General features: G+C 41.1%; 1 protein-coding gene across 7 annotated transcripts in view; it reads left to right on the top strand.

Annotated features, from left to right (window-relative positions):
* ANO2 (anoctamin 2) overlaps nucleotides 1–22,728 on the top strand; it is a 318,934-nt gene that overhangs the window by 173,981 nt on the left and 122,225 nt on the right. For 5 of the 7 annotated variants that reach the window (XM_036019420.1, XM_036019421.1, XM_036019424.1 and 2 more), the window contains 2 exons: nucleotides 1,585–1,596; nucleotides 1,818–1,928. In XM_036019420.1, coding sequence (XP_035875313.1) covers nucleotides 1,585–1,596; nucleotides 1,818–1,928 — 123 coding nt within the window. The remainder of the gene's footprint in view (nucleotides 1–1,584; nucleotides 1,597–1,817; nucleotides 1,929–22,728) is intronic. The other 2 variants (XM_036019422.1, XM_036019423.1) reach the window with 1 other exon arrangement.

Genomic DNA, 22,728 nt, shown 5'->3' on the forward strand with positions numbered 1-22,728 from the left:
TCAGATAGGTGCTCCTGATGTTGTGAAGATGTGGATGAGGTACTGGGAACAGCATCTAGAAGGACCAGGAGGCACTTCCAAGTGCCTAAGTACCCCCTTGCCAAGGATGACCACAAACAATATGGCAGTTGCATGGACAACAGGCCTTTTTCTCACTCTCCTACAGTAATCGATGTGCCTTGCCTTGGGCACAGCACCTCTGACTTTGTAGTCCTGATGTTTTTATGGCCAAGCAAGTGGAATCCCCAGTTTAGTCTTGTTCTCAAGCCTCTGTGGCTCTTCATATCTTTAGTGTGGCATAATTTCTTCTCCTTAGTGCTCTAATTAGTCAGCTTGCATTTGAGCATATGGACATGGCAATGTATTGAGTACATATGCTCACTCTATCCCGTTAACCATATGTCCTGGGACTAACAGCATCATGGATTCCATGACAAATGAGAGAATACACATACGGGTCCTGCCTTCAGAGAGGATGGAGCATTCAGACAAGGCCACACTCTCTGAGAGGTCCCAGGAGCACCTAGGGCCTAGAAGTTAACTGGACAAGGGCAGCCCACTGAGCTGAAGATTGCCCCACTTTAGAGCAAAAGACTCTTGAGGTCTGGCAGTTCTCCCTTCAACAAGCACATGCAGGACCACGAGAAGTCTTTCAACAAGTCTCTTGGTGGTGGTGCCCAGCTGGTTCCATAGGGAGGCCTCTTGGGCAGGAGCTGCGCTGACCCAGTGGGGTGACTCTGGGGTTTGGTTCTTTCTTGGAGATTGGGTGATGAAGGTGGGTTTTAAAAACATTTGAATAGCATCATCTCCTATTGTATTGATTATATTTATTAGTCACATGTGTGGTTTCTCCTCCCCAACATCATGGCATATCTTGGAAAAGCCAAAGACAGGCCAGAAACCTAGCTTGTTGGCTTCCGGAATCTCTGATGGAATTATAATTCCTGCCTAGGAATTATTGGTAAATGATACAGGAACATAAAGTTCTCACACCTGTAGGTTTTTGTCCTTGGACAGTGCAGGGAAGACCTGCCAACGAAGCCAGGTGTACACTGTTAAATTCTCTTTGAAGAAAGTCAGGCATCTTCTTGCTCCAGCATCTGCCTTGATTTGACCATGGTCTTGATTAGTTAGGTGTGCTTTCCCATGCCTGGTGACTCACTCACTATTCATGTTTGTATTGCTGAATGGCTTAGTGATGTCTCTTGAGCACTGGTGTACTTGCCAATGAGTTAATCACTTAGGCTGTACAGGAAACAGGTACAGGCAAGTGAGTTTTAAGATTCCCTATGGCCACCTTTAACTTTGATTTTTATTAGTCGCCATTTTAGCTTATAGAATCATGCAGCAGGGAGGAAGTTTTTTTTGTTGCCCTAACTCCCAGCTGTGGGGCACATCTGTTTCTCCAGCTGAGATCTGGCTCATTGAAACTTAAAGTTTGAGGTCTGAGGATAGCTGGTGGGATGAACAGATGCATCCCTCTGCCTTTGGTCAAACTGCTGTGCAAAGCATGTGGGTTCTTTTTGTATCAGCTGCCGAGTTAATATTTCTTCTCTCCTTTGTCAACACTGGCGCCATCCCTAGGAACGTGCCCAGGTTTGGTTTTCAGTGTGGTAACAAGTGTTGTGTGTCCTGTCTTTCCCACATTGTATTCCTGGTCTAGACCCGTTGTGATTATATGTGGTGTGGCAATCATGTCCAATAGAATCTGACCCTAACTCCTGACTTTTTTGTATTTGTAGTGTTTGGTTATAACCCACAGACCAAGGTTGCTCTTCTGCCTGTTTACTCACCACTCTTTGACTCTTGGGTTTTAGGAACACTCCCGGCCTGAGTATGAAACCAAAGTTCGAGAAAAAATGCTTAAGCAGAGTGACAAGTCGGTTGTTCAGAAACTGGGGACCAACATGACTGAGAGTGAGGATGAGGTAAGATGTGGTGCTTATTGTTGACTGTCTTCTTTATGTCTTAAGATCCTGTTGTCAATTCATCTGGAACTCCTTCAGGGACAGAGACTGGGCTGCAAGAAGGGCTTGACAGGGTGAGACAGGACAGAATGAGAGCGTGATGTCTCTGATTGTCCTGCATCAGAGCTCATGGGTAGTGGGCTTTAGCCATGGCTTGATTTGTCTCTTTCCTGGGTGGGATCTGGACAATATCGAAGAGCAGCTTGGAGAAGAAAGAAACAGTTGTCAGCCCTGCTTCCTCTGGACTCCATCACCTAAATATCTAACAATAATAACCACTGCCACCATAGCAACCAGCACAATGACAGCTAACCTTTATAGAATGCTTACTCTAGGCTAGGCACTGTTCTTAGTGCCTTATATTATTTTATTCTCACAAATGTATGAGGCTGGCACTATTGTTATGTAAATGAAAACTAATGAAAAAAATTATTAAGTCATTTGCCACAGATTAAGTAATTTGCCAGAGGTTACTAAGCAAGTAGATGGTGGGTGGATCTGGGATTCCAACCTAGGTCCACTACTGACAGTTTAGATACATAACTCCTTTGCATACTGCCTTTCACGTGCAATGGATAAGGCAAGAAACGGCTCTTAGGGCCAGCAGAGTCAAATTCATGCCTGTATTTGCTTGAGCTACTCATAGAATGTTCCTTACATTTCATCTTATCTGAGTGGGCCTCCAAAAGTGTGAAAGTAGTGGTGAATATGTCTTCTGAGTCATATTTCTGAGTTTGAGGGTGGCATTCAGACTTTGAAACAGAGCTTCAGAATCTGAGCTGTGATCCGTAAATACTCACAGCGTGTGTGTGAGTTGGGTATACGATGTGGGGCTCCTCTTGGCAGGGCCTGTCTCCTCCGAGTGCCACCTTTCTTTAAGACTGTGTGTGTGTGTTTATGTCTTTCCTAATCTGGTTCCTGAAAAAAACCAACAAGGTTGAAAATCTGTTGTTTTTGCATGTATCTTTTCCCCATCTTGGATGTGAATTCAAATTTTATTTAATTTTACATTCTTTAAGTTGAAGCCATTCATGTTAACATGCAAATTTATTCAAGCAACAAAACAGAGGAATGTGTTGTTTTTGAGCCCAGAACACTGGCTTTTTAAAAAAAAAAAAAAAGAAAGGAAAGAAAACAGGACTTTGAAGAGAAAAGAGCATGGCCCTTTGAGTTATTTATTTCCTAGACAAAAAGTTAGAGCCAAGACCACCAATTATTTAGGGAAATTAAATAAATTCATTCTTAGGAAAAACTAATCATCACTGCCACCCTCACCCGAAAGCAAGCCTTTGGTGTCCGACCTGCTTCGGCAACTCCACGCAACCTTCTTTCTCCACCCCAGAGCAATATACAGTGGATAATTTTATGGAGATCACATGTAACTTTTATTGACCACTGACTCATTTAATTTTAATTCCATAGACGGGAATGCCAAGGAGCTGGAATTGCATACAGTGAGGCTGTGCTTCTAATATAAACATTGCTTGGATATATATGCATGACAGGTCAAGTAACTCTCAGGAACCATGAATAATTGAAAAACATCTGAATGCATTATGAATGATACATATGTTTATGTTTTAGCATTCGACATCTATTTGCATTACACTGTTGAGAATGCAAAGCTCAAAGCATCTAATGCCTTATGGGCATCTGGGAGGGGGCGGAAATGACCTTCCTAAATGGCAGTGTAAGATAAAAATGGCCTGGAATTTGATTGTTACCATCCTTGTGTGTTCCCTCAGTTCTGTTAATATTGTAAATGCTGCTGTTCTTGTTGCAAATGTAGCCAAAGATGGGATAGGAGGGAAGGAGGAGCATCTTGTGCTGCCTGATGGGAGGGATGCTGCTCTTGTCTGCGGGAAGAGTTGTGGTCAATACTCACTGCAGGACAAGGCTCTGGAGGCGCCATCATGTGTGGGATATTTAGGAAAGGTATCTTCTTGTGGGGAGTAGACAGGGACTAAGAATCAACATCTAGCAATTGGTCTTCCATGGGCTTCTTTCATTCCAGAGGGATTACCTTGGCTCTGCCTTCATTGTAACTCTGTGGCTGCATATCCTTACCTCTCATTACTTTCCTTTTGAGTGATAAAAAGCTACCATTTATTGAGGTCCAGAGTAGTAGAGGAACTTACTGAAGACTGCATAGCTAGTTGTGGGGGAGCTGGTAATCAAAATGAGCTCTGCCTGATACCTAAGACCCCTTGCATTATTATATTTTTAATTTTTAAAGGTGTTAAGTCCATTTTTAAAAACATCTTTATTGAGATATAAATTCTTAGACCATAAAATTTACCCATTTAAAGTATGCGGTTCATGGCTTTTAGTATATTCACAGATCTGTGCAGTCATTGCCACAATCTAAGTTTAAAATATTTTCATCATTCCCCCTGCAAAGAAACCCTAGATCCAATAGTTACCAAGCCCCGGGAAACAGTTAATCGACTTTCTACAGATTTGCCTATTCTGGACTTCCGTATAAATGGAATCATGCAAAATGTGATATTTAGCTTCTTCCACTTAGCAAAATGTTTTCATGGTTCATACAAGTTGTAACAATATCAGCACTTTATATTTTTACTGCCAAATAATGCTCTGTATTTTGAACATATCTCAGTTGATGGACATTTGGATGCCTTCCACTTTTGGGCTATTATAAATAATGCTGCTATAAATATCTGTGTATAGGTTTTTCTGCAAGATGCATGTTTTCATATCTAGATGGATAGATAGGTAGAAAGAAAAAAAGACATACTGGGTCATATGGTAACTATGTTTAACGTTTTGAAGAACTGCCATACTAACTTTCAAAGTGATTGCACTGTTTTACTTTCTAACCAGGAATGCATGAGGGCTCCAGTTTCTCCACATCCTCACCAGCACTTGTTGTTATCTTTTTTATTTTATCTGTCCTAGTTGTGTGAGGCGGTATTTCATTGTGGTTTTCATTATCATATCCCTAAGACTAATACTGTTAACTGTCTTTTCATGTACTCACTGGCCATTTGTATGTCTTCTTTGGGAAGGTGTCTCTTTGCCCTTTTTAAAAATTAGATAATTATCTTTTTATTATTGTTTTTTTTTGCTGAGTTATTTACGTAATCTAGACATAGTCCCTTGTCAAATAATATGATTTATAAATATTTTCTATCATTCTATGGGTTTTTTACAATTTTATTGATGATGTAATTTAAAGCACAGAGTTTTATGATGTAGTTTAATTTATATATCTTTCCTTTGGCCACTTGTGCTTTTGTGCCATAACTAAGACACTATTGCCTAATTCAGTGTCATAGAGATGTACTCCCAGTTTTCTTCTAAGAGTTACAAAGTGTTATCTCTTAGATTTAGGTCTATGATACATTTTGAGTTAGTTTTTGTGTTTGAAGTAAATAAGGTATTCAAGAAATTTTTTTTTGCATGTGGATATTCAGTTGTCCCAGCATGTTTTTTGTTAAATTTGTTTATATTTTATTTTTTACCTTATTACAGATGTCATTGCTTTCTTAATTGATCTTGGATTGTTTATTGCTAACATATAGAAATATAATTTATTTTTATATATTGATTTTTGTATCCTACAATTTTCATGAACTTATTTATTAATTCTAATAGCTTTTAGTAGATTCCTTAGGATTTTCTATTTAAAAGACCATCTAGTCTGCAAATATAGTTTTACTTCTTCCTTTTCTAATCTGGATGCATTTTATTTTACTTTATTTTTTGTCTAATTGCTCTCACTAGAATCTCTTGTACAATGTTGAAAAGAAGTGATAAGAATGGACCTTCTTGTCTTATTCTTGATCTTAGGAGGAATAAAATGTCTTTCACCATTAAGTATGATGTTCACTATGACACACTACCTTTTAACTCTCTTTATGAGGCTTCCCTGAGAACGATTCACTTCTCATCCATATAATGCTGATCTGAAATGATATCTTCTAACTGTAATGGGGTGATAACTACAGGTCCACATTGGGGAGGGGTGACAGAAATAAGGCCCAAAGGGTGGCTGGCTCATGGTGCATTCACCAGATAGCTAAGTTCTTCTGCCTCAGTCTTCACATGGGGAGACTGGACTATAGCCTCTGTAATTTTCTTGGCGGATATCAGAGGTGTTGTTGGTTACAAGCCCATAACTTTGGAGGATAGACTGTCTCTTTATCTTAGGTGGTGGTGATTTGGCTATTCTTTTGTCTATTTTTATAATTTTAAGGGTATGGATATAGTGAAAAATGGTAATAATGATAAAATTACAAGTAATATTTATGGAGTGCTCACTATGTGCAAGGCTTTATAGGTTCTGTTTAATTTAAGTCTCAAAACTTCATTATCTACAACTTATACAGGAGAAAACAGAAGCTTAGAGAAATAAATAACTTGCTTAATGCTAATGTGAACAGAGCCGGAATGTGAGCTGGGAGTCTGACTTAAGAGCATCGCTCTTGACCGCTGTGCTCCTTTGTTTTTCAAACGTCTTGCCTCAACAGATCATCAGATGCTTCTAAAAAATTGTGGTTGGTTCTTCTTCTTTATGCTACAGGCAGGAAGGACTATGGTATTTTCCAGAAAGGTGGGTATGAGACAAGCTTGCTATCCTACTTTTTCTTTAGTGGTTTCTGTACATTTTGGTGGGTGATGCTCTGTTTCCACTGGGGACGATGGTGAGTAGAATCAGCTCAGTTTACAGCAAGGGGCTCAACAGACAGCAGGGAGAATTCTGGAATATAAACACAGATACATTTTGTGTTTCCAAGGAAGAATATAGAGTCTGGAACTTTTAATAATAGAATAGGCTCATTTTTTTTTCTGAATTAGTTTGAATCTTTCCTGGAAGAGTCTGTCCTGGGCATATTGGGAGGTTTTTTCAAGTTTCCCTCAATGGCAAAATTTCTCTGTTCACACAAGATGATAAAGCTCTAAGTTGAGTATAGGTCTAGGTAAGTTGCTGTAGATGATGGGTTTGGGGAGCCATCCTGATTTTTGCTTCTGGTCCTTCTGACTGTTAACTTAGCTCCTTCTAATTCCTACTCCTGCCTCCTTTCCTTTCAATAAACTCTGTATGAGTTAGGGCAGTGATTTTCAACCAGTGTGCGGCAAGACTTTTTAAAACATACATTACCTAATTATTTAGTCAGGGGCACTGACCCCTTTTCCCTTAGATTGTCAAATAAAAAAATGACAACAGCTAATACACCAATAGCCATCTGGTGTGAATGAGTCAACATTATACCTATATTTTGTCAGATCAGCAAAAAACTATATTTTTTTGGTGTGCTGAGGAATTTTAGTAATTAGTGTATGTTTGCCATGACATGAAGAAGGTTGAAAATCACTGAGTTAGGGAACAGTCAGAAAACAGAGCTCATGTCACCTAGTTCAATAGAGGAAAAATAATATGAGGAACTAATTTTGAAGGTGTTCGACATGGGGAAGTTGAGGCAAACAGGCGATGGCGCGCTGGGATCCTTCAAGAAGTGCAGTCTCTTCTGGATATGCCATCTGAAGCAGACAGAGAGTGGGGAGAGGGGTGCTGAGTTTCCCCTGCTCCCATCTTCTATGAGTGCCCCACCCCCATTGCCATTGGCCAAATGTAGCCAAAACTTAGCTGATAAAGTTACTGGGAGATACTGTTTTTCAGGAGTCACTGTCCTGCCACACTGAGCAGAGGAGAGTACAGCAGGAAGTAAGCTGAGAACCAGGGGACTGGCACAGAGGTTCAGTCAATAAGTTAGCATAACTTTAAGACCTACTAGGCATAGATCACTTAAGCCAGGTCCTTGCTTTCAGGAGTAATAAAAATTGGGCCAGAAATCCTAAGAATGCTGACCACTATCATAATAAATGAGTACATGAATGATCAGTCGTTCAGACCGTCCCTGAGTTGTTGAGAATGTGTGCACAGGGTGTGTGTTAGTGGTATGAGCATGTGTGAGAGGATGTGTTATAGTATGTGTGGGTGAGAGGCAGAGCACATGTATGATGGTGTCATTGAAGTAACACAGGTCAGATCAGATAACTGAAGGCCTCAAACAAGAGGAGAAAACATATCTTTGTGTCAAGGAACAGAGCACATAGCAAGCTGAAGAAATAGCAAATATGGCCTGAAAAGAATCTTCTCCTATAATACATATCACCAAAAGGACTCTAATACATAATCCTGGTTAAGTACTCCCAGGAGTTTACCTTTTGGGGCTTGTTGTCACCCAAATGTTTGTCCACGGATGCAGGCACCTGTCCTCCCATCAGGGCCTGGCGCTGCCTGCAGTGTTACATTTAATGAATGTTTTATGGGAAGCATTGAAGCTGAACATGTGCCAAGAGGAGGCCCGTGGATGGATGGGTGTTAATTTACTGTTCAGTGCACCACCCTGGGGACAGTCTTTTCAAAAGGAAACTTGTCTAAACTTAAAGCATTGAAACATTTACGACCGATGCCTCTGGCAGGCACACAAACAAACATGTGGAATAAATTATGCATAATTGTAGGGCCTTTGACCAGGAGCCTGGGACAACAGCAAAAGGAAGCTCAGGACTGTCTTGTCAGAAAGCACAGGGGAGAAGGGAGGCCCAGGCTGCAGAGGTGGAGGGGTTCTGTCTGGGCTCTCGCTCCGAGCCAGGGGATATGGTCTGGGCTTTCCACGGCGGCTCTCAGTGATTTATCAGAATGTTCTGTGGCCCCGAGAGTCTGTAAAGTTCCCTCAGTCTGTCTTTTGAAGGCACTAAATGACTTAGTAGCTATTTGAGGGTCTAAAAAAAAAGAATCTAAGTAATTCCCCCAGACTGTTCTTAAGGATTAAGAAGTTTCCTTATTAACAAAGGGAGACATTGGGGCAGAGAAGGACTCGATTGGTCAAAGATTCATGTAGTGAGAAGCTAAGGTGAGCCCTGAGGCTGTGTCCATTTCTGAAATCACTTCTTTATTACCTGGGTGTTTCATGGACTCTCACTATTACAGGCCGAGTTCTGAATTGTTGCAGCCATTCTGGGTCTTGGTTCCCTCCGGCATCCCTGGGTGACTGAGGAATGTCTGGCAGGGAGAGTGGCCCGGGTTCGACCCCATGCTGAAGGGCACTCCAGGGGAGTCAGGCCATCTCTTCTCAGATCAGTCCCTTCGACTGAGAAGGCCTAACAGACTGTTCTGTGGAACAGACTAAAGTGTCTGTGTGTATAGGTGCATTAAAATTGTGTATGTGGGGGGTGTTTATAATTATATAAATCATACATGAAAACATTCTCGAGAAAAATTCCATATTTTAGATAAAATAAACATCTCCCTAGATCTTATCTCCTCTCAATGTTATTTGTCTCCCTAGAGGTAGCCACAGTTCCCAGTTTGGTTTGTATCCTTCCAGGCATTTTCTTATGTACTTTTATTCACATGTGAACTTGTATGTGTTTTGTTTATGAGTTTATGTATACACACATGCAGGAGAAAGTTGTGACAAATGGTCTCAATCTGTTGAGAAAGTTTTGGTGTGAAGACAGTGTATCCCAAACTCTGCCGCAGGGCACCCGGGAGTGCCATGGTGAATTAACAGAAGAGCTGTGGGGTTTTTAAACATTTCTGAGGAAAGCCCAGCAATACTTGACACCTGTCGGACACCACATGAACTGCTCCCTCAGCAGTGCTGATGTCAAATCTCACAGTATGCCTTCTAATGTCATCTTCTCTTAGTGATGGTCGAGTTTCCAGTGGAGGCAGTGCCAGCCCTGTCCCAGATTGTTGTGGGACAGGAGGTGAGAGTGGTCCTATCCACTCTGACACCATGGTTAGAGAAGTTGGATAGGGTCCAACGGGTAAACACACCTTCTTAGTAAGTAATTGGGGTTAAGAATAAAATGCAATACTATTTTTTTTCTATCAATTTATGTGCATTTTTTTCCAAATGGCTACTAAGTTGTTAGGACATAAATATTTACTAAGCTATTTAGACTTAACTACTCAATAAATGGTACTGTTAAGTATTTCTTTGAGCCTAGGGACATAGGGTAAAAATTACAGAGCCATTCAGGGTACTGTGGACTGAGAAAGTTTGGGAAGTGCTACGTAAGGAACTTTCTAAGGTCTATGGACATTGAAGAGTAAAGTAGACAGCCAAGAGCAGACAGGTTGGCAGAGATGAATAGTGAGTTTCAAAGCTGCGGGAATTTATCTGGGGTTGGCAACAGTCCATGGCTAGGAAAGTGCCAGGTGGGCTGGCTACTTCTACACTTGCTCTCGGGCCCTTACTGACTCTGCTCTTGGGCTTTAAGTTGACCCACCCCAGCCTGGCCCAGCCTATCTCTCTCTGTCTCTGTCTTTGATTAGGTCTGTCTCTGTGTATCTGTGTCTTTTTCTATCTCCCTTACTCTCTATTTCTTTCTCTCTCTCTGTGGGTGTGTGTGTGTGTATTAGGAGAAAACCGAGGGTTTCTGATTATGGACGTTCTTTTAAATCCTCGGGATTTAAAAATAAACTCAACTTCTTATCCAGAAGACTTTGCTTTACTCACCGTCTCCAGGGTGGCGTGGACTTCATGGAGAGGATGCCAGAGAAGCGTAGAATGTCTCCATAAACTCTTTGCGGAGCATGTGAATTATTCATCCCAGGGAGAGACTGCTCCGGTGGCCCAGGCCGTCAGAGGGGGTCTCTGGCCCTCTTCAACTGACAGCCCATTCTCAGCATCAGAAGTTCTGGCTAAAATAAGACCTTCTCCTCTGCTCATTGTATACATTTCTACTGGCCTGCATCTAAATTAAGAAGTTACAAATAAGGAGAGTCCTGAGGCCCGGGTTACAGAGGAGAAGCTAGAGAGAGCCAGGAGAGCCTGTGAAATGAGAGCGCAGTGGGGGAGGAGCAGCTACGGATCTAGGCTTGGAGTGAAGGCCGGGCCAATTCAGGCTGGCATTTCTGAGCAGACCCTCATGAAAAGCACAAGGCCCAAATATGTGCAATGGCTGGGAATGTTGGAACAGCGGAGTCGCTAATGGAGGCCAGTGCATACCACTGGGATGTGTGATGTTTGCCACTATTGACTTGCAGTTTGGACTTTTTTCTTTCCGTCTAAATGATTTTTCCATATACGGCCTGAAGCATGTAAATTAAATTTATCTTTTGCTGTCTGGGCCAAGGTCCTTATTTCACTTCCCTAGAATTCACTGGGAGCACATACAAACCGTTCAGTTTCCTTTGTTGCTCTTCCCTTCGTGGGCCAGAAAATCAAAAATGTTGGTTTAAATAATTCCTCTGGAGTCACAAGGTGTTCTGGCTCTCTGTGATGCTTTTGACATGATAGTCAAAGGGAGCTGTCAAAGAAAATGAGTGGATTGTTCTTTCATGGACAGAGAAAACAGAGGCCTTGAGACCATGCCCTTCCAGCAATCATTACCCAAGCTGGAGGAGGCTGCAGGAACCTCCCTACCCATCCACCACTGTGCCTTCTCATCCATGCTGCCCTGGTGAGCAAGGGCCTCTCACCCAAAGCATCTGCTTTGGACCCTGTGTTCCTCCAGGACATGCCTTTCTTAACTTTCATGAAGTATAAGGAACTAGGAAGGGAAGAAAATAATGTCTTTAGTTTAGGTTCCCCCGGATGCAGACCCTGAGCCAGTGATTCAGGTGCAAACTTTATTTGGGAGGGTTCCCATCCCAGTAGTGGAGTGGGAAAGTGACAGAGAAGGGAAGACAGCCAGTGCATTGTCAAACAATTTACTGCCCCTGCGAGGGGGTGGCTCACTCCATGAATGGTTTTTCATCCACGGGTTGTCCAAAGTCAGTTTCTCATTTGGGGAGCTGCTGCTGTTACTTTTTTTCAAAACTATGCATGCTTTGCCAGCACTCTATTGCCACATTGGTTTTCTGTGTCATGGCTTTATTTTTGCTTGGTCTGGCCTGTGATTTTTGTGGCACCTTTGGACCATTTACATCCCTGTGGTGGTGATATACAATACATGACCTTGAAAGGTCTTGTATTTCAAGACCAAACTCTGGGTCTTGAAAGGGTAATACCCACCCAAGGCCAAGCAGTCCTGCTTCCAATGCCCAGAGTTTGCCCAGTTCTAGGCCTGTTCGACCCAACCTCATGATTCCCCAGGAAGGCCAGATGTAGTGGTGTCCAGTTGGCTCTAGACATTTGACATCCAATTCATTTTTATTATAATGGTGCACAGTTGACCAGCCAACTTACATAATTTTTATGCTGAATTTGCGTATCTGAATTAAATTCAGAGAATTTGTGGCAGGAAGTGTGTCCTGGAAATGTACTCAGCTAAATATTTGTACTCCACTGCATGGAGCTGCTCCCAGTCAAGAATCTCAGAGAGCTTGTCTATAAACATGAATGAATTAATACTCCCTACACCGCTGCATGCTCCTTGCCAGCTGGATTATTTTAAGGGAAGTGACCAGCCCAGAGACCTATAGCGAGTCATGAAGGAGCTTGCTCACAAGCAGAGAGTTTGGACTGCAGGGCTCTGGATGGAGTCAGGGACCACTCTGGACCCTTCTACCCTCAGTGCTTGGAGTGTCAGGATAAGGGTCCGCAATCTGCACAATAGCTCTGGAGATGCTCGATCACATTTCAGCTCAGCACATCCTCCTTCAATGTCTTCATCACCAGCCCCCTAAAACCATGGCTTTGTCAAGTTTAAGTAACTTTTATTTTATTGGCATATAAAAGTAGTATGTGCTAAGTGTAGAAAATCTAAAAAGGGAAGTAAGGTGTAAAGAAGAGAAATAAACCATCCATTATTCAATCTTCCAGGAAAACTACTGTAAATCCCTTTTTAATGTATATTGCCACAAGTTTGAAAAAATTATGCTAAATATTTAATTTTGTATCATGATTTTTTTACTTAGTCTTAGAACATAAAAAGTTCCAAATCTAATTAAATACCATTTGTTTGCATCATTTTAATAGTTGTATAATATTTTATTGTATAAATGTATTATAGTTTTCTTAGCCCTTACCTTATAGTTAAACATATGATAAACACATTTAAAATTGTCCCCCCTGAATTTTGGTTTATTTGAGTTAATACATCATATGAATGTATTATGGTTTTTTTAGTCCTTACCCTATGGTTGAACATATGATGAATATGCTTGTACTTATTTTAGGAGGAAGAGGAGAGTTTGGGTTATTTCAGGAGGGTTATATTAGTAGGAGAGATTACTAAAAGCTCAAGATCTTCAGTTACTGGATTCTTAATGGCACATGCTTTAGTACTTGGTGAAGAAACTACACAGATACAGTCTTTGACACGTGACTAGAATGTAGAGGAGCCTTAATGTAAGTGCCTGTCCTGCCTCTGCTCTATCATTCATTGTGAATGAAACTGGGTCAGGTCACTTAATTCATGTCCTGGAACTCTTTCATTGACTTGGGTTTCCCTTCTGGGAGAGCAGGAGGCCTTTGTTCCCCCTGTGTATGTGACGGGGAGACCAGATGTTCTGGAGCATAGGTGGGTCATTATTTTAGACTTTGGGGTCCAGTTCTGGCCAGGGAGCCATTTATCACATCCTGGGAATGAGTGGGTTACTTGTATCAAATCCTGGGATTGTCCATATCTTCCAACCCATAACTAATGTGGAAAAATGATTCTAGTGCAAAGGATGGATCGTGCATGCTTCTCCAATGAAGATATTTCATCAGCTGAACTAAGGCCGGGTTCTGGCAGGGAAAACAGTGAGACAAATTGTGAACTATGGTTTTAGCTCCAAGATGAAATGTGTCCCGGTTGGTGAATAATCAACCAAAAAAGTATAAAACTTCCTTTGATAACTTAAACTTCTGGAAACAATTTAGAGGGCAAGTGGGGTTATTCTGACTTCCGAGAAAGGGTAAAGTTTTCTTGTTGAGATGTTGGTCTCTTGTTGAGATGCCAACTTTTTTTTCAGCTTTACAATATGTATACACAGTGTTGACCTATATAAAGTATTATTAATTTACAGAACAGGACTTGATAAATACTTTAATTTGATATTCTTTACTCTAGTACCAATTTTTATTAGGCTGTAAACTCTCTGCTGATAGTCACTTTATCTCCCTGTTGTACCCAGGGTGCGCCTTCACACCCTTTTGATGAATCACGAAAATGCAGTATTAGCCCCAAAACTGATCTAATAGGGCTCTTGGTGGAATGCATTTTGTGTTTTTTCCTATTCATTTTTTCAATCATATGTAGTTTAGGGTAGTGGCTCCTAAGAAGTTCATATTGTGATTCTAAACTAAGCACCTTTGAAATTCTAAAAATGTACATTCTTAACTAGAGTTAAAATAAATAGTCTTTGTCGAACAGGAAGGGGAACAGGAAAAGGTAGGATGGGGAGAAGGAGAAAAAGGAGGAGAAGAATAAGGGGAAGAGGGGCAAAAGGAATGAAAATAGTTACTTCTATTTACGGATAACAACAACCACCATCTTATAATCCTATTCTCTGTAATATTTTTTAGCCTTTATCTCATAAATGGAGTTCTTGGGGCTATTCCCATCTCTCTGAAGTTCCAGGCAGGAAACAAAGGTGACAGTAGCACCAAACTTGTCAGAAGTGGGGTTTGGCTGATGTTTCTTGGACCTGGTATACAGTCTGCCATGGCCTCAGCTCTGGCTGGAGGTCCTGGAGCCGGTCTCTCTGCTCTCTTGGTCCTTGGTTAATCCACATCTGGATGGCCGAAAATGGAGTGAGTTCTTATCTGAGGTTCCTTCATGATTTCCCTTTGGACTCCAAGATTTGAGTATGTGCATGGAGATTGGGGCCTAGTGTGAATTTGGCTAAAATGATCTTGTGTCCTTTGAACCTCTAAACAAAGGCCATTCTAGAGTGATCTGGTAGAATGGAAGATAAACTACATGTGGGAAAGTGAAAAGAAGTGAAGGCCAGAACTTTGGCAGACTAACAGAAGTAGAGGTTGTTCAAAGTCAGCAGACTCTAGACCAGATCCTGACATTGGATCTTGTTTATTCTGGTTTTAGCATCTTTCTCATTGTCTCCTTTCCCAGGCAGAAGTGGGGAGCCAGCAGACAGAAGGAGAGCCTGAGGTGGGTCCCCTAGAAACTGCGATTAGTGTCTCTGGGCCAGCTGAGCTCTAGGCAGCAGGGCGGAGCTGGGGAACGCTCCCTTCCCCAGACTTTTTTAGCCTATATGTGGATGGTGGGTGGTAGAAGATGTATTTAGCCTGAGTTTTCCTTGTTTTGGATGCAGCAGAGGAGTTTGGCAACTTGAAATCTGGAAGGTGGTTGAGCTGCCAGTGTGAGTCACGCCATAGGGGACTGGGTAATGATTCCGTAAACAAGCTAGGAGTTCCCAATTCTCCAGAGTCCGCCATGTGTCATCTTCCAACTTTCTTCCAGGAGGCTCCATAAACCTTCCCTCTTTGTGCTGACCCCTCTTGGCCATTTAATTCATGTGTTGTCACAAGGCTGATTACAATGTTGGCACACAGGATTGAGGGGACTTAGCCTTCCCTTTAGCTACCTGCCAAAATTTCCCCGAATGAGAACCATGATTTGGACATTTGCTTTCAGGAAGGAAATGTTCAAAGTATTTTGAAACCCAAAGAGACCTTAAAACACTAAAATTTATCTTATATCTATATCCTTTGGTTAAACAAATGAGTAAAAAAGCAAACCAAGAGTAAGTGCACATGTTTTACTCTTGTCATATGACACCAGCTTTGACAGACTCAGTTGTCTAAGCCAGAAACTTTGGAGTGATCCTCAATTCCTCCCTCCCCCTAACCCCTACTTCTAATGAACCCATGTACATCAGGGTCTAACTACTTAATATCTCCTATATTTGTCCCTTCCTCTTTATCTTCTCATCACATCTTGCCTGGACTCCTTTAGTGACCCTCTAACTGGTCTCCTTGCCCCCTTTCAGGGCCCCTTCCAGCTGTTTCAGAGGGATCCATCCAGAATGTAAATTTGATTATGACACTCCCTTGCTCAAAATCCTCTAATGCTCTCCAGAGTGTTTGGGATTATCTTCAAGCTTCTTGGCTTTACCCTCAATGTTCTACATGACCCGCCTCTCCAACTTAAACTCCCATTCCCTCTGTCCTAAGCATTTCCAAACTACTTGCAATTCTCTGAGTATGTCTTGCTAAATCATGTCTCAGTGGCTTTAGACATGCCTGTCTCTTTGCTTGGAATATAATTCCCCCCTTTTAATCTAGCAAACTCCTTCTTGTCCTAGAAAAGTTAGGGCTAATGTCATCTCCACTGGGAAGCCATCTCTTACTTCCCAGAGAGATTTAGCCGTTAGCCCTTGCATTCATTTTCCAGCACTGCTGTAACCAATTTTCACAAGCTAGGCGGCATATTCTCTCATGGTTCTGGTGGTTAGAAGTGCAAAATAAAGGTTTCAGCAGGGCCATACTCCCTCCAAAGGCTCTAGGGAAGAATTCTTTCTTGCCACTTCCAGCTTCTGGTGGCTGGGGGCATTCCTTGCTTGTACAGCTTAACTTCACTCTCTGCCTCTGTCTTCACAGGTCTTCCTCCCTTGTGTCTGTTTCTTCTCCTCTCCTACCTCTTATGAGGACACTGGTTATTGGATTTAGACCCCCACAGTAAATCTAGGGTAATCTCATCTCGAGATACTTTGTTACAGCTGCAAATAATTTTTTTCCAAATAAAGTCACATTCACAGGTTCTGGGGGTCAGGAGTTGAACTTATTTGGGGACACAAGTCAACCCACTACATCCATTTAGCACTCCATACCTTTTAAGAAAAAGTTTACCATTAACTGATCTCTCTCTCATTCTCTCTCAAGATGAAATATCTTTCAGAGCGAGTCTTCTGTTTGACTTTGTATGTTTGGCTTTTAGCACAGGACCTGACTTTACCTCAGCATGACTTCTTAAAAAAATTAATAAATAACTACTTAAGGACTGATAGTAGGCCTTTAGCTTGGGCTGATATAGTCAAGCTAGGAAGCAGGAACTTGGACAACATCATCTCTGGAAAGCCTCTCTTACTCAAGAAACCTGTTTCTACAGTTGGTTTGGGTCAGAAGTATGTTTTTAGGCTAACTGATTTCAAGAAATATCCAAAGGAAGACCTTAGAATATTATAAATTGTAGGGTAGGGCCCAAACTAGTTCATCTACATTCTAATGTGCATGGTCTTGTATATGATGAGTATGTACACATTTTTTAAAAAAACTACCAAATGGCTGAAAGGGAGCAGTTTAACATTTTTGTGCATGTATAGGCATTGCCTGATTTTTCTATATTTCAAATGAGGGATTGGCTTTCAAGGGAGGAGCAGGTCTTAGGGAATTGGTCAGTAAATTAAAATGCCCTATTTGTATGATATCTCTAATTTTTATTCTCTAGGCCTCTCAGTTCATTATTTTTTCTTTAAACAGAATTGATAAGAACATAGCTCCAAACTTCTTGATTTTCTGTATATGTGTGTAGTTAGAATTTGCCCTATGAGTTCCAAAATCCCATCTACCAATCAGTTAGCAAGTGATTAATGTGGCTCTATACTTATCCATAGGGCTTGGTAAGTAAAACCATCCTGTGAATATCTTATAGTCCTTTGGAAACAGGAAGCTTACCTTATTCAGAAGGTTTTCATATTTGGTTACAGAAGGAAATGCGAAAAGACACTTCTAGCTCCTGTTTAACCACTGCCTTCTCTCTTTGAGGCCTCCCATCCCAATCCACCTTAACAAGACTGTTTATATAAAAGAATGCATCAAATCACAATGTTCTTTTGGAAAAGGGAGGATGCAGCTAATTCTTAATTCTGGGTAAGCTATATATAGAGGCTTAAGTGTTCTCAGCCATCTCTGTCCTATGTCACTGACAGAGAAGAGTCCTGAATGTCAGGCTTCCTTCTCTTTGTAGAGCATCAGTATTTCTGAGGACCTCTTGCAGTAGAGAGGACCCATCTACTCTCTGCATGGCAGTCACCTGCTACCAATTGGCCTGGCATTCTGGAAACAAAGCCTCTATAATTTGGGGGTTTTATGGAGGTCTTCCCATCTTCAGAGAAAATGTGTAATCACACTAATCTCTCTTTCAACTTCTCACCACTTCTGAACATCTATCTTTCTTCACTGCCTCACTATCAGCCTCCCGGCTGCTTTGTAGGTCAAGGAAAAGAAAGAATGTCTGCTTGTGGAGTGTACTGCTGAGGGGAGTAGCTCCAGATGAGGGTGAAGTGCAAGGAAAGCCAGATCATGTAGAACTTTATAAGTCTGGTTAAGGATTTGGTCTTATTCTTAAGACTGATGAAAAGTTACTGGCGGATTTTAAAAGCAGGAACACACATGATCAGATTTACATTTTAAAATGCTCTGGCTGCTGTGCAGACTATTGAGGCAGACATGTATGTAGACATCAGTGACGACAGTATCTGGTAAGACAAGGAGGTAGTAGCAGATACAAACTCAAGGTACTTAGCAGATAGAATTCACTGGGTTTGGTTAGGGAAAGGGATAAGAACCATACGAAGGTGTCTTGTTTGAACAGCTGGGAAGTGGTGATTTTATTTGCTAAGATGGAGAAGGCTGGAGGAGAGGCAGTTAAGGGAAAGGTCATGAATTCGATTTTGGACATATTGAATCGAAGTGTTTATAAAACATCCACATTAGAACTCATGAAAGCAGTTGAGTTTTAGAGCACAGAAAAGAAGTCTGGGCCACCAAAATGAATTTGACATTTAGATGGCATTTAAAACATGGAAGTAGACAAAATGGGATGGATGTCTTGTCTGTCTACAAATATCTTATTAATTAGAATATATAATTTAGAATAAAATGAACATAAGACAGTTTACCAGCATCAAATAGAGTGGGATGAATTCCATATATGCCATCCATTCAGAGAAAGGAGAGACCAATGGAAAACTGGGAAGGCTGGAAGTCTTTGAAAATGTTTCAAAGATAAGCCTTTAAAACACATGGAATTTGGATAATCAGACTGATATGTTAGAAAGTTGACTGAGCCTCCTCTGGGGGAGGGTGGGAGTGGAAACTCATTAGGTCACTGAGGAGGACATCTAGGAAAACCCTCAATGGCATCCTTTCATGGTGTGGTTTGATTTAAAGTAGCATTTCCCAAAGTGCCAATAGCAGAACATAAGTGAATAGTCATAAAGAAAGCTGTTTTCAGTGATCAAATACACTTGATAAACATAATATGTGGTGAAACAATAAGAAATGTGAATATTGGTCTCTCTGTTTCTGGTTCCTGAAACAGAGCCCTTCTAAATAGGGCTGCAAGGAAGATCTAAAACAAACAGCACTAACAAATTAGAAAATATCTCTGCAAAACAATGGTTCAGTGTTGACCAGGGTTTTGTGAGGGGTCATTTCTTTCATTATTGGTGAAATAAAGATTGATACAGTCTTTCTGGGAAAAATTTGGTAGAATAAACTAAAATCCTTATAAAAGTTAATTCCCTAAGGAGATTTAAGAAATTTAAACAAAGATAATATAGAAATATTTATCAAAGTATTAGCAAATACATTGAAAATTTTAAAATAGTCTTATAGACCAATATAAGAATAGTTTAATAAATTAGGGCATATTGAGCTTATGTAATATTAAAGTCATTTTTTAAAAGGCCTCACAGAGCCCTGGCTGGCATAGCTCAGTGGATTGAGCTCAGGCTGTGAACCAAAGCATCGCAGGTTCGATTCCCAGTCAGGGCACATGCCTGTGCAGGCCATGACCCCCAGCAACCGCACATTGATGTTTCTCTCCCTCTCTCTCTTTTTCCCTCCCTTCCCTCTCTAAAAATAAATAAATAAAATCTTTTTTAAAAAAGGCCTCACAGAAAACAGAAGATACAGATGTCATATTATAAAGTTGTACACCTCAAATTCATAGAATGTTATTAACCAAAGTTATCCCAATAAATTTAACAAAAATTTTTAAAAAAAGTCTTCTCCCCAAACAGACATTAAAGAAGACTTAAGGTCATGAGTACATGCTTATCTTATACTATTATGTTTTTTAAGAGTAGGATTAGATTAAAAATTGTACATGTAATATTATCTCACTTTTATAAAAATGAAAAGCTTTACTGTTTAATACAATTCAGAATTCAGAGTGGCTAAGTCAGTTTTCCCAGGTCAGTTGGCTGGTGACCCTGGCCTGCCCACTCTCAGTGAGATGAACGAGCATCACTGTGGGTTACTGGTTTCGTGTGCTCGGGCAAGTCGTTTAACTTCTCTGACTCTCATTGTCCGCACATGTAACTTAGACGATAATGCCATTAACTCAAATATAAAATATTTTTTGAGTGTGTATATGCACTGGGTACTGTTCTAGACCGTGGGATTACAGCAGTGAGCAGAGCAAAGGGCCTGAGCATCCATTCTGATGGCAGGGGGACAGGCAATGACAGAGACAGACAAATAAATATATACTGTATTGTTGGTGATGAGTGCTACAAAGAAAGATGAAAAAGGGTAAGGAGACAGAAAGAAATGGGGCAGGGTATGGAGGAAATGTACTATTTTTTAATAGAGTGGACAGGGAAGATCTCTGGTAAGGTAATGTTTGAGCAAACATCAACATGAAGTAAGAAAGTGAGCAGCATGGACATCTGGTGAAAGAGTGTACAGGCAGAGAAAACAGTAAGTGCAAAGGCCCTGGGGCAGGAACCTTCTTGATGTGTTTAACAGTCAAGAGCAAAAGGGAAAGTGCGAGAGGATGAAGTCGGAGAGGTGATCAGAGACAGGATCATAGGACCTCGCCGGCCACAGCAAGGACTCATTTATTGTAAATGAGATGAGCAGCAACTGCAGGCTTTTAAAAAGAAACATAATTGATAATAGGTTAGAGTTTTTCTAAGGAGCAGATGAGGTAATGCATACGAAATTGCGTTATGAACCGGAAAGTTAAGTTCAAGAACATTTCCAGGGTCATGTCACTGGCCAGGCCATTGTGGAGCCAGAACACGGCGTCCCTGACCCCCAGGCCACCCCTCTTTCCATGGTGTTCTGACTCCCCCTCAGAGAACACAGGTCCAGTGTCAATCTAGGACCAAGTTGAACCCTTGAGCAAGTTCAAACTCTCTTTCCCAAGCCAAAGGGCTTTGTGAACCTCATTGTCCTGGCAACATTTGACTTTTGGAAGAAGCTACAGGAATTTTTTATCTTAAATGGGAAGAAAGGAGCTGGAATCATCTAAGGCAGTTCAGTCCTGGGAAGTCAAGACTGTCTTAAATTAAACACAGACCTCTACTCAGGGCTGGACTAGAGAAACTAAAACATCAAGACTTAGGAGGAAAACCCAACAATTATGATAGGTTTTGGAGAATTCCTTTAATATCTATTTAGGAAGCCACAGAATGGCCAAAAACAATAGAGTCAGAATTTTTAAAAATTCATGGTTGCTTATATAGTTTTAGGCATGGATTAAGCAGATGTAATAGTGCATGTATTGGGGTACCCAGATCCTTCGGATGATGGTATCTGGTGATGGCTCTGCTCGGCCCTATCATTGTCTGGACAGACTCCTGTGAGCCTGTCAGGAAGGCCAGGAGGGGAAGCCACACTGTGGTTCTTGTCTAGGGCGCCCAGGACTGGTGCCCTTTTATCTTTGCTGTGTAAGATGGGTTGGCTTGACTCTCTTCCTCTTTTTTCTCTACCCTCTTTTTTCTCTTTCCTTTTCTTCTCCCTTTTCTTTTGCCATGAGCAGAGGACATTAACCAACATTTGATTTGCCCTCTATTATAGTTTTTATTGTTCGTGAGATAACTACCTACATACCACAACCCCAAGTCTACCCTTTAAAGGAAGTATCACTGCAGAATCTCCATTTCCAATAAAATATGCCCTATACGCCTACTAAGTGGTTCTCAGAAACCGCAAGCTCTTAAGAAAATAAAGTGTCATAATTTTTTTCGATGAAACTTTGTTGGATTCAACTGTATAAAAGCCATAATGATGAACAATCTGTTAGTGAAATTATGTATCTTAAGCAAAAGTATGATTTTCCCAGAAGTGACAGGCAATTGATATTCCAATTTCAATTACTTTAAATAGGTAAGCCCTAAAAACATAACCACCTTAAGGTCTGTCTATCTTTCAAATAATTCTTGTTGTAACCTAAGGTACCTTACCTTTGCCAGCAGCTTACTCCTGTCTGAATCTCAGAAACAGAAACATTTTCTCTAAAGCATAGGAGACAAGGGGTACAATTGGAGATACATATAGGATATATATATGAAACACACACACACACACACACACACACACACACATTTATTCTTGCTAGAGAAGCTCACTCTGGGGGTTTCCAAGGGCAGAATCAGGTCCAAGTGGTGGAAGTTTCAGGAAGACAGATTTCAGATTCCTTAGACAAGAACTTTTTAAACAGTCAAATCTGCACACCAACAGAATTGGCTGCATCACAAAGTTCAGTAAAAGGCTGGGTTTTTTTGAGGACTTTGTGAATGCCAGAAGCTTCCAATGATGGGATTGTTATAAAAAGCACCTTATTTTATGCCTGCCCATTTAGAAACTGTGCTTTATAAAAAGTAAAGAAGGAGCCGGTGTCATAGCACATGGTGAGTGTGGCCTGCTGAGCTGGGAGTGACTGGTTGGTGATGTCGCAGAAGCCACATGGGCTGGGTTGGTACAGATTGTGACTGAGGTTGCTGGCAATCTTTTTATGCAGGAGTCACGAGGGGTCTCAGACACTTACGTATTCTGACAAGTAGCTAATGCTGGGAAATATTTAATTGCAATTCTGCAAAGTTATTATATGTAATGCATCCTCCCCACCCCCCACACACCTTTTAAAATCTTTT

The sequence above is a fragment of the Phyllostomus discolor genome, chromosome 2 (genome assembly GCF_004126475.2).
Source record: "Phyllostomus discolor isolate MPI-MPIP mPhyDis1 chromosome 2, mPhyDis1.pri.v3, whole genome shotgun sequence".
NCBI classification, from domain to species: Eukaryota; Metazoa; Chordata; class Mammalia; order Chiroptera; family Phyllostomidae; genus Phyllostomus; species Phyllostomus discolor.